General features: G+C 39.7%; 2 protein-coding genes across 6 annotated transcripts; both read right to left on the reverse strand.

The window, feature by feature from the left end:
- Window positions 1-749: 749 nt before the first annotated feature.
- On the reverse strand, window positions 750-4414 carry hdc (histidine decarboxylase). Its single transcript, XM_076288223.1, has 11 exons — window positions 4387-4414; window positions 4060-4232; window positions 3689-3802; window positions 3430-3552; window positions 3177-3311; window positions 2936-3079; window positions 2301-2367; window positions 1624-1786; window positions 1359-1446; window positions 1050-1148; window positions 750-910 (listed from the first exon to the last, which is right to left on the reverse strand). The coding sequence occupies exons 1-11, from the start codon at window positions 4412-4414 to the stop codon at window positions 800-802; spliced, it is 1245 nt and encodes a 414-aa protein (XP_076144338.1). The 3' UTR covers window positions 750-799.
- A 1282-nt stretch (window positions 4415-5696) lies between these two features.
- gabpb1 (GA binding protein transcription factor subunit beta 1) lies at window positions 5697-16597 on the reverse strand. Of its 5 annotated transcripts, XM_076287765.1 has the most exons (9): window positions 16499-16582; window positions 14498-14712; window positions 14104-14211; window positions 13712-13879; window positions 12838-13032; window positions 12597-12744; window positions 8179-8358; window positions 7501-7616; window positions 5697-7000 (listed from the first exon to the last, which is right to left on the reverse strand). In XM_076287765.1, exons 2-9 carry the CDS (start codon window positions 14498-14500, stop codon window positions 6851-6853), a joined length of 1068 nt encoding a protein of 355 aa, XP_076143880.1. In that variant the 5' UTR covers window positions 14501-14712; window positions 16499-16582; the 3' UTR covers window positions 5697-6850. The 5 variants fall into 5 exon arrangements, with proteins under 5 accessions (XP_076143880.1, XP_076143881.1, XP_076143883.1 ...); XM_076287766.1 differs by lacking the exon at window positions 14498-14712 and having other exon boundaries at window positions 16499-16597; XM_076287768.1 differs by lacking the exon at window positions 16499-16582 and having other exon boundaries at window positions 12609-12744; window positions 14498-15407.
- Window positions 16598-16599: the final 2 nt, after the last annotated feature.

Raw genomic sequence — 16599 nt, forward strand, 5'->3', positions numbered from 1 at the left:
AGTGAGATTTTCAAATGCATGCTTGGTGCCGCCCCTCGAGTTGGGCCATTACATTATTCATGGCCAGACCCTTAATCTTTCGGATTTGGCTCTGGAATCTCCAGGCTACTCTGACGTGATGCAATTTATGAAAAGGCCTTAGATGACCAAAGAGTGGAAACATTCCTTGTATTTCTACCTTAATCCACATCTAGACCGGTGACAGCCATTCATAAAGCCATTTGTCTGCTAGGATGTGTTCCTGAGCTTCATGCCCTGTCTGGGGAAGCCATTTTGGCTCTTTTCTACTTTGCATCTCAATTTCCTTGGGTGTGACAGACCGCTGTGAAAATGGCCCTACCTCTGATGTGCTGCTGGATAGCCTGCGTGGCTCCTTGTCCAGAATGGCAGTGGCCGTCTGGCGTATGATGGCCCAGTCCCTGAGGATGTCCTCTGGGGTGGTGAACTGTGAGGTCACGGTGAAACGAATGATCAGCTTATTGTGAATGGCCGCAGGAATGACGAACATGGCACCCGATTTTGTAAGCCTTTGCAGCAGCTCCTGTGTCTGGGCATTACCTCCCTGTTTTGGGGAGAAATGACAAGTAATTTATTTTTGAACTCATGTGGTTGTTCTCTCTCGGTAATCAGAAGTTTTACAACAGCAATCACTACCCTGGAAAGTTGATTTTATTTTCTGAGGTACAAGGTGCAATTGTCCTCTTTTCTAGTTCATTGCCTTACCTATGTACATGGCCTACTTCTAGCATGCATTTAAAGGCAGGGACAAAGCCTATAACTGCAAGGACAATGAACCGGTTTAACATACCTTCAAGCAGAAAACCACCAGGCCCAGGTGCCGTTTGGCAGGAATCTCAAAGTTAGGGTCACTTCTTACAAGAGATTCAAAAAGCTTAGCCATATCCACACCCTAAAATAAAAAACATTAACATATAACATATAACACATAACAACTTTTTAGCTCTTTTAAAAAGTACACATGAACAAGTCATATGCCTTTTTTTCATTGCAGCTGTGTTTGTTAGCTAAATCCTTGGGAGAGACCTTACATGTCGAATATGTGCCTGCAAGTTCTTCATTCCAAAGGTGCGCATGACAAACCAAAGCTTCAGTGAACGGAAACGGCGACTCAGTGGAATCTGCCAATGCTGTGCAAATAAGCAGATTTAGTTTTACTATGAACTATGAATTACTATGAACAATCAGAGAACCACATTTTGTTACAATGAAACAACTAGGGCAAATTTAGTGAAAGGTCACTCACTAACTCACTAACTACAGTCAATCTTATGGGCAAAACAAAAAGCTCTTGATTATTAATATTCTGTTAGAAATGCTACTATAGGGTGTTTCTGTACCATAAAGTCGGTGGCTCCTGAGTTATCATGCCTGAGATAAATGGGGTCAACACTGAAGGTCTGCTGGAGTTTGCACTTATCCTTCACCCTGCCAAGAAAAGTGATGACAAAACACAATTTCACAATCCCACACAGGCAAGTTCCCATGCTGAATCAGTCTCTGAAACGAGACTCCGAATCCACTCCTGATCTCTAGAAATCCACTCTGGATCTCTAAATGTCTATGTAGCAGGTGATCTAGACCGGTCACTGAGCAGTCACTCACCAGAAGGCGGTGCAGTCGAAGTGAACCATCATCCATTTGGAAGGGTTGAATGCAAACGAGTCTGCAAACTCAATGCCTTCAAGAGACCCTCGCAACTCGGGGCACAAGAAAGCCGAGCCGGCGTACGCGGCGTCCACATGCAGCCACAGTCCTTCTCTGGCACCTGTTACAGGTCAGCACACAGAACACCAGCCTCGTGGTCAAGGTCAACAAAGCCTCATACTGATCAGCAGTTGAACACTAGTGATTCACATACAGAGCCAGTCAAATGTGGACACAGTCATTCATGGGTTTTTCTTCATTTTGATACTATGTTATATACATTGTAGAACAATACTGAACACATCAAATCTATGACATAACACAAGTGTTTAAAAAATAAAGTATGTTACATGTATATCAAAATAGCCACCATTTTAGTTTTGTACACTTCTCAGTTAACACGAGTGAAAGAAAAGCCGCCAACAAGTGCTCACATGTATGGGTAGTCCTTCAAGAGATTGTTGGAAAACCATACCAGAAGTTGATTGAGGAAAAATAAAATATTTTTGGAAAATCTATTACCAAACATTTTGCTTTGTTTACACTTAGTTTTAGTTTTGACATTCAGTATTGTTCTACCAACGTGATAGTCTCTTTCATTTCTTATAAAAGAGGTGAAGAAGTCGAGCACTCACACACTGGCCCCAGCTCTGACAGGTAATCAAAGGAACACACTCCTGTGCTGCCCAGGGTGGCGCAGAGCTGACAGGGAACAAAATAGTTCTCATTATTCCAGGCCAATTAATGCAGAATTAACTCAGCCATATGACCTGTACACAGCAAAACAAGAGCAACACAGTTATCAGAAACAACTCAACAATGTGTCCTGTTTTAAGACTTACTGTACATGCCCTGTATTTTAACTATATAGTCAATTAAAATTCTGGTTTTGTATTACATCCATACAGTGATAGCAAAGTTCTCTGTCAGATCACATCAGTAGTGCACTGCAGCCATCTGCTGCATTTAGCACACTAGCGCCCTCTCCAGGAGGGTGTTCAATTACTTAGGTGCATTTGAAAACACAAGGGCTCCCATGTGCTTGGATATCTATTTAGCTTTTCTAAAAAAAAAAATCCCTAGGGATGAATAAAGTAAGTCTGTCTATCTATCTATCTATCTATCTATCTATCTATCTATCTATCTATCTATATATTTTTAGCATAAGGGCACAAGTTGCATTTGTTGCAGAAACAAAAAGAAAACACGTTCTCTAATTTCCACTCTAAACATGTAGTTATTTACTATGTGAGGACCTACGATGTCTTACCATCACTGGGATGAGGCCATTCTTTCGGTCCTTCTCTATAGCAGCTTGGAGAGTGCTCCCACGCAGACCGAAGTTCTCATCAGTTGGAAGGAACCTGACTTTCACCAGGGAGATCAGGCCAGCTTTCTCCACCGAGGAGTGAGCCTTCAAAGTCATAATCAGACACATAGGAGAGTCTCAGTTTCAGTACATGCCAATGACTTTGTGATGGTGAAGTTGTTTTCTGTGTAGCTATCCTAACCTGGTCAGATGCATAAGCAATAAGCCTGGAGTTGATCACTGAGTCATCTGTGTCTGCCTCCAACTTCTTCAACTGTAATATCTTGTCTTTTCGGGCCGCGAGTAAAGAAATCAGGGTGCATTCACTGACAGTACTCTGAAAACATGTGCAAGGAAAATCAGGAGAGCTCTCACAAAATTAAGTTAGGAGAAATTATAATCACATCATTTTTTGAGAAATTAAAAAATACCGCTGCCACATATCATGCCTTTACCTGCAATACGCCCCCTCCTCTGCTGTCAGGGTGGTGGTGTAGGAAGTGTACTGGCAGACCCAGAGCCTTACACAGCCAGTCTATCACGTTCATCTCCAGCTCTGTGCATGCAGGACTGGATGCCTGTGAACATTACACATTCAGAAATAAGAACTTATACATGCTTCCTGATTTTAGATGCAAAAAACTTTCAAGGTATTCTGTGCCTTTGCGTGGATTCAGATATCATGTGAAATGAGGATGACTGTGGATGAGTTACCCAGGTGAATCCTATACAGTTGATGGCATCAGCGAGCATGTCTCCCAGTAGAGAGGGCCAGGAGGTCAAGGCAGGAAAGTAAGCATGCATGTGTGGGCTCTGCCAGTGCACCACCTGATGGAAGCCCACACAACTGTCTTACACCAGTTCGTATTGTATTAGGCATATTATGTCAGGTTTCAGTGCTTCTATATAATCAAACATAGATAATGTTTTCATAGCACTTCTCGGGCAAGAGTCTAAGTTGCTTTAAAGATTCTACATTATAGATATAATAGACATAAAAGTGCTACTCTATTTCTCTCTCATAACTTGAATGTCACATCACATTTGTCCACAATTGTTCATGAAAACAAAATGGAAGGTCTTACCCCAGGCATTATTATTTTCTCCACGTCTTGGAAAATAGAATCCCAGTTTTCTCCATCCAAGGGAGCATTTTCTGGAAGTAGCTCTCTCATGTACCCCGGCTGGACGTCTGGAATGACTTGTCTTTCTCTGATCTTCGTCAGGTATTCTGTGATGTAATCTACCATCTCCTTCCCTACACATGACAGAGCACAATTATTGAGAAGATGTTTACCTAGCAGAGCATTTGAAACAGTTTTAGTGATTCTATTCCACTTGTACACCTGTAACATGTCTCAATTTGTCCAGATTGGTAAAGCATCTTGGCATCATGTTGTTTGCAGCCTCACCTCTGCGGTTGTACTCCTCTGCTTGCATGGTCAAAAGCCCTTTCTCAACTTTTACAGTAATGATGAGTGGTTCCTGATGGTCCTGATGTTGCTCCCGTTGTTGAGGGGAAACGCAGAGCAGAATATATATAACCTTGTGCAGAGAGCACACCCCTTTCATGACGTATTCAACAAACCGGACAATTGTGTGACGCTGAGAGCCAAATGTAAATAAAAAATGTCCCTGTTGAATTTTGTCATGTTTTCCCCTAATATTGTTGCAACTCCAAATGGCTTATATGTTTTCTTTCCTACTTATCAGGACAAAAAGCAAGGAGTTTCGGGTCACAATGGTTTGTTGAGAATTAAAATTCCTTTTTTTACAGCTTTACAGCAAACCAGTAACCATAAATAGCATAATGACTGACTGGTTTTGTGGCCTACTGGTTAGGGCTTCGGGCTTGGAACCAAAGGGTTGCAGTTTGGGTTGCAGGTTCGATCCCCGACCAGTAGGAACGGCTGAAGTGCCCTTGAGCAAGGCACCTAACCCCTCAGCGCCATAGTATCAAGGCAGCTCACTGCTCCGGGTTAGTGTGTGCTTTACCTCACTGTGTGTTCTGTGTGTTGACTAATTCACAGATGGGATAAATGCAGAGACCAAATTCCTTGTATACGCATGTATACTTGGCCTAGAAACCTGATTTACATTTTACATTTACATTGATGTCATTATAATTAAAGGTAGGCCTATATAAAGCTGAGGACAGTGAGAAAGACCACTGAACTGCAAAAATACATTAAAAATATTATTGATGGGCATGAGTGATGGTTAGTGGTGTGGCACAAGATAAACTCTCATTTCACCCTCATCTTTAATGGTTGCAAAAGGTATCAGGGATTTACGTTCTCAGGGTTATGTCAATGTAAAAATATATTAATATCACAAATATCAAAAAAGCACAGGTGAAAACATTCTGAATGTTTCCTTTGTTACTACATTTTTCAATCTGACTCAAAACATGTTTGAGGAGGTGGAAATATAGACGGTAAATATAGACAAACCAAACAGCACAGTGCCGTGTGTTTGTTCTGAACTGGAAACTATAGAGGGTAAATGTAATTCAGAGATAGCCCAGGGAACAGGACTAATAGAGGACCCTAATGACTCAGTCACTGCACACTTCATTTTCATTATCCTGCGTAGAGGGAGGACACAAGGTGGGCACAGTCAATACATACTAACCCCTTCCCCAGATCATGAGCTTTTTACTAAACTGAACCCCCCAGTGTCTTTCAGTCACAGAGAAAAAGACCACTTTTCCACATTTAGGTATAAAAAGGTTTCCACAGTGCTTTATGGAGGATTATTTACAGTTTAGTATCGTGTTTTTAGGGATGTACATAAATATGACACAATATAATACACATACAAACATACATAAACAGCATAACAAAATGAATAAGTCATATTTGTTGAAAGCTTTAACACCGTGTGTGTTTAAATGTTAATATTGACCTATTGATTTTTAAAATACCAAGTCCTTTTTCTGTGTCCTTTTTGTTGTAGTTATCTCTCATAATAGGATACACATAAGGCCACTTTTCACAGATGAATTCACACCATGAACAAATCATAACCTCACATAATTCTTGTCAGAATAACAATACATGCATAAAAACATATTTTAAAAATATGACGCTAAATGCAAAATTTGGCAAAATGTGCTGAAACATTTCCAAATGTCAGTAAAACACACAAGGACATAGTTAATACTGTATAATTTAACATAGTATTAACTATGGCCTTGTGGAGAGGAGACAGTGAAAGATGGGGATACTCTGTGTCATCGGTATCTGTGGTGTTCTGTCATTATAATTAAAGGTAGGCCTATATAAAGCTTTGGACAGTGAGAAAGACCACTGAACTGCAAAAATACATAAAAAATATTATTTTGGAAAATGACAGGGTTGACAAAATACATCATATATGTTGTCAGAACCAGGAGACTTTAAGCCATCATATTTTCTGATGTAACAAAATGTCTGACTGTTCATTACAACATAATTAGACAACTGGATAATAATTTGACCTAGGTAAACGCAATGGATTATGTCAGTTTCATCTATCGACATAACATACCTGTTTCAATTTGAAATCAAGTTCAAATAACATTTAATTTCCATTCAAATTAAAATTTTATCATCAGTGGCCATATGGAGACACTGAGCTTATAGAGGGGAGGCGTCTGTGATGACACCTACTTGGGACATCTGCTTTGCGTCCAACCCCAGTCACCCAAATTCCACAGTGGCTTCCCTCACACCGTTTCTTCCGTCTCAAATTAGTACAATGTTTCACACACAGGCCGACCCCACACAGGTTCCCTGTGTGTTTATGTGTGTGTTGCAATGTCCATGCTGAGAGGGCATCCTCCTTCATGAGTTCAGTCTCAGAGAGTCTGTGACTTCATCCCACATGGAAGCCTCACGCCGCTTTCTTGCCGCCCTGCCGTGTGATGGCCTCCAGCTTTTGTCTGTAGGCCTCGGCCTCCTGCTCTTTCTTAAAGAGCTGCTGTCTGTATTTTTGCGCCTCGCGATTGGCCTCCTCTAACTGCTTCTGAAGGGTTTCCTTCTCCTGTTGGAACAGAAGGTCTCTGTGAATTCCAGCATGTCCTTCACGCTTGTTCATTAAGAGTACTACAGCTGTTACACCTCATGCAGCCTCATTTCAGCACTGAGCTGTGCTGCCACTGTGCTGCTGGGTAGCATTATATTACATCCATGCAGAAAATGAACCGACGTGTAAAATGCCTGCCAACACACAACTGTGTATTTGATGTTGCTGAATTGATGGAGGAATGTTCAGATGGATTAAACATGAAAAAAACACTTCAAGTAATAATTATTTTGCTGACAATAACACACACTGATCAGTGGGTAAAGAAGTGTTTTATCATAATTTAAAGTGACCGGGGAGTCTATTGAGCAGGTGTCCACAGACATTTGCTGCTTTTCCCCCCTAATCTTGAGTTCCACAACATGGTTGGAAGTACTGAACCTAAAATTACAAGATCATTAATCATAAAATCAAAGTCATGCTCTGGGAGGAGATGGGATGGGATGGGACAAGGTTACCTCTATTTCCTGGCTCACGGTGTTACACTCCACCACTTCTATGCGTTGGCGTTTTACTGTGGGCTCCTCACTGATGACCGTCTCCTCTGCGATGTCAGTGGCAGGCACGGTCAACACTGAATAGTCAGACAGAGTTATGTACTCTCAGTGTCTCATTAATGAAGATGCAAATTTACAGGCTAAGACACCTCAATGTGTTGATTGGAAAGTTTCACCTGACTGAAGAGCTAGTGGCTTTTTATTTAACAATACGGTGTATTTTTCAGTGATAAAGTGGCTAATATGCTTATCAATATGATCAATACATTCATCCAGCTCATGCATACAGATTCATGTGCTTGTATACTGAGGCACAATTCTAGCCTCCAAAGGTCCTTGTGCTATTACTGGACATCTCCCACAATGGCCAAACTTGTCACTGTTAACTGCAAGTACTCATACCCAACAATCTGGCCTGTGTATTATAAAACATCAGGGTGTGAATTGGCAATGAATGCCAAAGTTGCCTAGCAACATTAATTTACAGGTCAGCAATGAAAATTACTTAGTTAGAATGGCTGACTGCGCTGCAGGGACATTTAATATTAGTGTCCTTTTTTATGACTTGCAATGCATATTTCCCGTATGAGAATTTGCTTAACATAACATGGACTTTCAATGATTTAACAAATCACTGACCTTGCTGACCATCTGGCATGGTCACGATGATTGGTTGGCCGATGCCCCCACCCGCCTGGAGGTTGCCCAGCTGAATGCCATCTGTTACTATGGTAATCACTTGCTGACCACCTGAACTCATAACCTGTTGAATGGCACCGTCCACGGTATCTGCGGTCACAACTTCCTCTGTCGCCACAACTTCAAGAAAAACACACACAGAAAAAAACTGAATTATGCATGTTTAAACTAAGCTGGGTGTTGTCTGCATAGCCATGATAAGCGATCTGTTTGTTCTTAATAATGCGTCCGAGTGGGAGCATATAAAGATTGAATAAAAGCGGCCCCATAATCGATCCCTGGGGGACACCGCAGGTTAGGGGTGTCTGGGTGGAGGTACAGTCGCTAATGGCAACAAAGAAGCTCCTTTCCTCTAAATATGACTTCAGCCAGTTGATGACTGCACTGGAGAACCCAACCCAATGTTCTAACCTGTGTAATACATTTTGTGGACAACAGTATTGAAAGCTTCACTAAGATCCAATAGTACCAGTACTGATGTTTTCCCTGCACCAGTGTTTAAATGTATGTTGTTTAAGACATTGATAAGAGCTGTTTCTGTGCTATTATTAGCATGGAAACCAGACTGGTAGTGATCTACTTTACTTGATCAAAAACTATTTTTCAATGATTTTGCCAATGAACATGAAGTTAGGGGGCCTACTGTTATTTAATATGGAGGTATCCAGGCTTTCAACAGCTGTTTTTAATAATAATAATAATAATAACTTGGACTTATATAGCGCCTTTCATGGTACCCAAGGTAGCTTAAAAGGACTTTTTAAGGACAAGTGCCAGACTATAGTGATCCATTTACAATTCGAAGCATGTTGGCAGCCAGTTGATAAAAAACACTTTTGAAGAAAATGTGTGGGTATGTCCACATGATGATGAATAGAAACTGTACCGTTTTTGCCTGGGTTTCCCTGTCTACCAGGCTAAATTCAAGGCTAATGTTCAATTTTACCAATAAAAAATAATGCAAATTGATTGCATTTGGCAGTTGAGAAAAGCAATGAATTATTGCTCATGTTCCATTAAGACAATTATTGCTCAAGTGCCATTAAGACGTTCTCAGGTGCCAAGACCTGCTCAAGACATTCTGGAGGGTACATCTTTTTTCCAGAGAGCTTGGTATAGCTACAGAATTTTAACCATTAGTTTGACACCTAACCATATGTATTTCTCACTTCATAGCACCAGTTAGTCCTATTGCTACACCAATGTGTTCACCACCCACATGCTAAATTACAAGTTGGCAAGTGACAAAGAAAAATACATCATTGCACAACTAGCACCAGAATGTAGAGCTATAAAATTATCCTACAAAAGGTGAATGAATGGAATATCACTTTAAGCTCAGCAGTTCCCAAAGGCAAATCTCATATCTTCGGTTGCATACACCATAAACCATCAAGAGATGATTTCCCCTGAAATTGTTATGACTTGAAAAGGGATCATTCATAATCATTGTGGGCAAATAAAACATTAGGCATAGTCAAAGACTGGTACGACCTTCTGACGTGGTTCTTTGATGTAGCAATATGTCTTGTAGGGAAGAAATCAGATAAAAAGCTTTCTGAGGCAGAACAGTGGCTTTCATCTAGTGGATAATTATTGAGATTCACATGGTCAATATTTGCTCTTTCCTCAATTATGCTTTCATAACAGAAACAGCACAAGTCACAACATAATGAAGATATACTAGAACATAATGGACCAACACATATCAATCAAAACATGTCAGATATAGAAGTGACACTTCCGTGTAATTAACTGTGTTTGATGACTCACCTCACATGTAATAACAGCATATGCAAAATATTATCACAAGGCATTAATCTATGGGGGGGGGGGGGGGGGTAGTTGCTCTGGTCCCTGAACAGGTACAAAAGAGGTCGCACCTGTGCAGTTCCCAAAGACTGACATTTTAAAATGCAGAGACAAAACCTGGCACACGTCATGGCTGTTAGTTTAAGCAAACAATTCACTGCCATGTAATCATGAAGCATTTTATGGCAAACAAGCTAACGGAGTCCTTTTCTATTTGTGTGACACTGAAAAACAGAGGACAAAAGAATATCAATCTAATGAAACCACATCCTAGCTTGTGTTTCATTGGATCAGTCATATACTGTAACTGATTATCAACAAAGAAACTGCAGTCCAGTCAATGCTTAGTGACATAAAAAAGGGAAACAAAATAAGCCTAATTATTTGGATTGCGTATATTACTTACTTGCCTGTACATTCAGACACTATAAAGATATATGTATACCATGACCAATAATTCATTAAAAAAAAGTGGGACAATGTGTTGGTTCTATATAAGCCTACAAGCCACTCAAATGACTGAGAATATGTTATTACAGTTTTTCTCAGTCGCTTTGGTGCTTTTTGCAGATCAGAATTAAATTTTCATAACTATTAGTTCAACCTCCACAACATTTAGTCATTTGTGCACATCATAGTAGCAAATTCTCCTTCCTCTGAACAAATTGCAAATGCTTTTGGACATGTATCAGTTGCTTTCATACAATTCTCTGCTGTTTTTTAACATTATCATTTGCTTATGTCATGTCAGTCAAAATGAACTATACTTATGGATACTGAATAGTCGTTCCCTATCAAACTAATAGTCTTCAATTCATTGCTTGAGTCATTACATACAAAATTGTTGAACTAGTTATCCAATTCTGTCACAATGCTGTAGAATTGCAAAGAGCATACAGTAAAAATGTACGTATTCAGTGTCTTGTACTCACTTACTCCCCTAACTACAGCAATGTGTAACTTTACTGTAGTTTTCAAATGGCTGTACAAGTACTGTATAGTGCTGTCTTGAGCATGTTCAGGTAGTTCTGACCTTTTTTTTGCATTGGAAAACACTGAGAGAACTGTCATAATGAAAACATGACAAAGCCATTTGACTATCTTGTTCATAAACGATGGTGTCAAGACTTCTCATTTTGATGACACTGACAGTTTCATTGACATGAATACGTGCTTTTGAGGATTAGACTATCCATTTTGAGCAAGTGACGTGCTTTTGCAGGTCATCCACTAGGTTTTGCAGTTTGCACTAATTGTTTTGAGAAATGCACTAACTGCTGTGCAAATGTTAATAGTGATGTGAGAATAGCACCAAAGTGACAAAGAAAAACTGTAATCACAGCTTTAGAAAGTTCTAGCTGGCTTGCCTCTAGAGGCCAACAAATGCTGTTGTCTCACTGATTACATAATAAACGGATTATGAGCAGTATAAAAACTTGCAGGTTACTTAGGCAATAAGCCCCAAGAAGCCGTAAGTTCCAGTGATTTTACAACAGCTAAGGGCCGTTGTTAGACACGATCCGCAGCTGAGTTCTATAGTCAATGACAGCAATCCTAACTTTTGTATCAATTTGTGGTAGTGCAGTAATATAGAACAAAATACGGTCAACGTGAAGGATTGTGTTGGGTTTTACAACGGCATTGAGCGTGATTCAGCCAATCATAATCGATGACCAGAGCTATCCATTTTGATCATTTTGATTGAATTGAATAACAACATTCTCCATAAACCAAAACCATAACCTTTAAGTCTGTAAAACACTATGAGATTCCACTGTTAACAACTGGCATCATGAGCTCATCATTGATGAAGAGGCTCATTTCAGGATGAGACTACAGTCTGGCAGCTGATTGCCATAGAGGAGATGTGCATGCTAACCAGACTGTAAGCACTGTTAAAGGACCATTAGCAGATTTGTGTTAAAACATGAGCTTTGGGAAACTTCAGTTTAAGAGTGAGAAATGCACTGTAGGAGTAACACAACTAAGGAAAGTCACATACTATTGGCAGGCTGCAGAAGGCTACCTTGGCCTCCATGTCTTTAGCAGGAGATCCCTATTCAGAGGCCCGGTGGGTAACTAACTACTGTAACTACATGTTGGTCTGGAGAGCTTCATCAAAGAGTTGTTTTGTTTTGGATCATTGTCTACTGGGACTCAACTGAACTGAATTACTTTTGAACCTGAACTACTTTTGGGGCAAAATAAAAAGCAACCAGTTCACTCACAGGGGATCAGTGTTTGTGCTGGGACAGACAGGGGACCACTGCTGAGCTGGCTTCTCTTGTGGCTTGCCCTTGTTGCACAAATCACCACACACACTATCACTGACCTGTGACCTGGGTATCATATTCACATCCTCCACACACATCAAGGGATGTAAATCCTTTACACCATAAAAGCGACGTGAATAAGGAAATTCAACTACAGCAAGCATGTCAGATTAGAAGAGTGAGCGGCAATAAAAATTCCTAGAATTATCCAACAGGTAATGTGCCAAACCTCACTTACAATACACTATCATTTGTGCCTTCCTAAAGGCATACCTGCTGATTTACCAGAATTCCCTGAAGAGACTAATCCAGCCAGGTTCACAACGCCTCCAGGCCCAATGATAAACTGTGGAGCTGCTGTGTGTATCGTCATGGTGTCTGGACTCTCTGGGTTTGTGTTGATCTGGTTTTGCATGGCCACCTGTGTGATGAAAATGAATGTCATAATGTTGATAATGGACCACTGAACTCTGTGATGCACAAAAACATGTCTTTCAGACCCATAAATGTCTACCTGAAGAATTTCAGCGAGTTCTTCATTTCCATTATCCAAGGCAATGTCCAGGGCATTTTTGCAGAATTTGCTCTGAGCGTGGACATCAGTACCATATTTGATGAGGAGCTCCACAACCTCTCGGTGGTTGTGTTCAGTAGCCCAGTGGAGAGCGGTCATTTTCAGCATATCTTTGGCATTGACGTCAGCCCCGTGCTAGTCAGACCCCAGTGAATAAAGTCATTGTTATCACTTCTAAGAACACAGATGATAAAAGTACAGGATTTCAATAATGATTGCTCAATTTAGTTTAAAGGGACACACATGCTTGGGAGATATCAAAGCCCTGTGTGTCTAATATTGACAATATCAGTGCATTTCATTTTAATGGAATATTATTAACAAGCAACACTGTGATGGGCAATTCAAATAGGAAATTGTGTTCTCCATTCTTATGGTAAGGGTTTTGACTCTGTATAATCACTTTAAGTAATTTATACATTTTTTACAGTCTTTTTTGAAACAGAAATGTCAAATTCCCTCAAAATTTTAAATATCTGACCAATCACAAGTATCCCTTTGAAAATTATCTGTACCATTGTACCATTCCGTAAAAACTAAATCTGAATGTCAACTAAACCAAAATGTAACCCCTTCTTAACAGGTGTGTGCACAGGCACTAGTTACAATACATAAAACAATTAAATAAATGGCGCAAACAGGATCCTGAAGGTCTCAGCGGTGGAATGGTGAGCTGGCTGAGATTCCTGAATACCAGAGTAGGCTAATAATTAAAGACAATCAAAGAATTAAATCACCCTGCCATTCTGTGTAACAGTGAGTGGCCAAGTTATGTAAAGTACATCTTCAAATCAAATGATTCATCCAGCGTTACCTTCAGTAGCACCTCGACAATGCTAGCATGCCCTTCTGAAGCAGCCATATGAAGGGGGGTCCTGTCTACTTTGGTTCGAGCATCTCGACTCACACCTGCTCTCAGTAACACCTCTGTGGTTGAGTAATGTCCATACTGGGCTGACAGGTGCAGGGGAGACGTCCCAAGCTGTTTGGTGATAGCATTTATAATTCACAATTTTAAAATAATTCCGGTTTACGACAGTCAACATCAATACCAAGAAAAAAGGAATTCACTCAAGAAGCTAGGACTTTGACTTTAGATCTATTTAATTTAACCTTAATGAAACCCTGAGCTTTGAAACAGAACAAATATGAAAAAATACTCTATAGAACCTACCAAGGAGGAAGTATGATGCAAATGATGCTCACCCAGTCTGTTGTGAAAGGTGCTCCATTAGCCATTAGTATCCGAACTTCATCATCTTGACCTGATCGTGCAGCTTCCAGAAGCTTTTTCCCCAAGTCCACTAAAGACATCTCGAGTTATACAAAAAGAGCTTGTATGGTTATGGTTATAATATTTGGCAGACACTTTTAACTTATAAACTGTACCGAGTCAATATTCATATGTTTATGTTTATGGTATTTGGCAGACACTTTTGTCCAAAGCGAATTACAGTATATGAACACTGCATTAGTTACCAATAAGTTTCAAATAAAGTTGAAAAGTTTACATTAAGCATACTACTAATAATAACAATATCAAATATCAACAATGAAAATAATGAGTATTTCATAATACAAAAACCATAAACATACAAACCATTACTCTGTGAGAGAATTAATGAATTAAGTACAAGATGAACAGATGAGTCTTTAAACATGTCTTGAAAGTCCCAAAAATATCTCAAGAACATGGAAAATTGGGTAACTCATTCCACCAACGAGGAATCACTGAGGAAACCTCTTAGAATGAATGGATGGTCGACACAGCAGATGCTCATCAGCGGACTGCAGTGGACGAGAGGGGATTTGGAGCTGGATCATGGAATTCAAATAGCAAGGTGTAAATTCAAGTGGGATTAAATATCTTATATTTTAGGGATTATATATCTTATATAGAAAGCCAATGAAGAGTAACTTATAAAGATTTTACATGTGTCTTCTTTGGCTGATTAAAGACCTATGTGCTGCTGCATTCTGCATCATCTGTGATGACCTCATTACACAAGCAGGTAGGCCAGCTAACATTGAATTACAGTAGTCCCGTTTAGAAAGAATCATGGCCTGCACAAGATGTTGTGGTCAGATACCGTACAGAGTCACAAGATGGTCCAGATACTGTATAGAATGCTGACACGACTTTGTCACCGAGGCTACATGCTCATATAGTACACGGTGTATGCTACTACTGTATATGTGTGTGTGTGTGTGTGTGTATATTTAATTCACTGTTACTTATTTTTGTGGTTGAATTTCACTACTAATAGAACTCATTCATACCCATTACAAATCGTTGTATATTGTTACATAAGTTATTTTATTATTACATCATTACATACATTACAACTACAGGATTTAACCTAAATAAATCATTGTGTGATTTTCAGTATATGATTACTACTCTCAATTTCCAGTGCATTTCTGAAACAGATTACATGGTCATGTGATCTCGCCAGGTTTTGTACAGTGACTATCTTTTCAGAGATAAGGCCATGTGAGCACATTTTATTTTCAACCAATAATTAATCAAAAGCCATGTTCAATCAGAAAATAATTGTTTACCCTAATCCAACACATACAGTATATATATATATATATATATATATATATATACTTTATCAAGCATATAGCATGTGGTTTAGATCCAATCATCTGACATGTTTGTCACTTACACTTACTCAGCAAATCACTGGATTATGGGATAGGTTACTGTATAATTGCAATTCAGTACATTCAATGAAGAGAATAGGCTTATCCAAATAGTGGTGTCAAGTTGATGATCTTTATTGTTCACTATTAACACTTAAGTACGGCCTAATGACTCGAGGTCCTGTTGCAGTAACTCTGATGCCTTACTAAAACTGTGGAAGGCATTACTTTGATTACTAAAACGTCCATGCATTAACATATCCAGGGTGGGAGATGACCACTGCAGTTCAAGACATGGTTAAGCGTAAAAACGGGTTTGGTGGACACAGAGCCTAAGATGTTAGACCTATGTCTGATCTCAAAGGGTTTTGCTTGCAACCAAACTGCAGAAGTGAACACAACATTGGTGGCATTTGCTACAGCCTTGTCTGTGAGGCCCCCGAAAGCCTGATCTCTATTTTTTATATTCGATGCTGAGGATATTACGTAAACCAGCATGTCATTACTTTGTTTTTTTAAAGTTCCAGACGTTTTCAAAGCCTGTCTTATGTCTCAGTTTTTGTTTGAACAACGTTACCTGAAGCTAACTAAATTAGCATAGCGTTCACAACACTGCGCAGCCCTTTGTTGATTCGAGTTTTACAGCTAGAAGCTAGAGCGTGCCTGTCCACCATTTTCTTTTGCTTTGGAAAATAGCATTCATCCGCCATAAAAACAGCAAACGACGATATTCACTTCTAGCAACTACTAATGCACGAATGAATGGTATCTGCCAAGTTAATGTAATAAACAGGAAATCGTTAGAATGATCGAGGTTCCGGGGGAAGTGGAAATATTTTTTACCAGCAAAGACACACCAACTTCCACATCCGGTGGGGCAATATAAAACACCCCGACTCTGACCTGGAAAAGATTCTTATTGCCTAACATGTTGATCATTTACAAGTCTTACCTTGAGTTATTTTCTTAAAGTAATTGTAGATAGAAATGAAGTCCCCCGTAACTCAGCTAATGTAGTTCTTTTAAGACGGCGTCTCGGCGCTCAATTTTTAA

Source organism: Alosa pseudoharengus, unplaced genomic scaffold (assembly GCF_046254945.1).
Source record: "Alosa pseudoharengus isolate Yale_2024_CS ecotype anadromous, Long Island Sound unplaced genomic scaffold, YU_APseudo_1.1 YU_APseudo_1.1_scf_16, whole genome shotgun sequence".
Classification (NCBI taxonomy): domain Eukaryota; kingdom Metazoa; phylum Chordata; class Actinopteri; order Clupeiformes; family Clupeidae; genus Alosa; species Alosa pseudoharengus.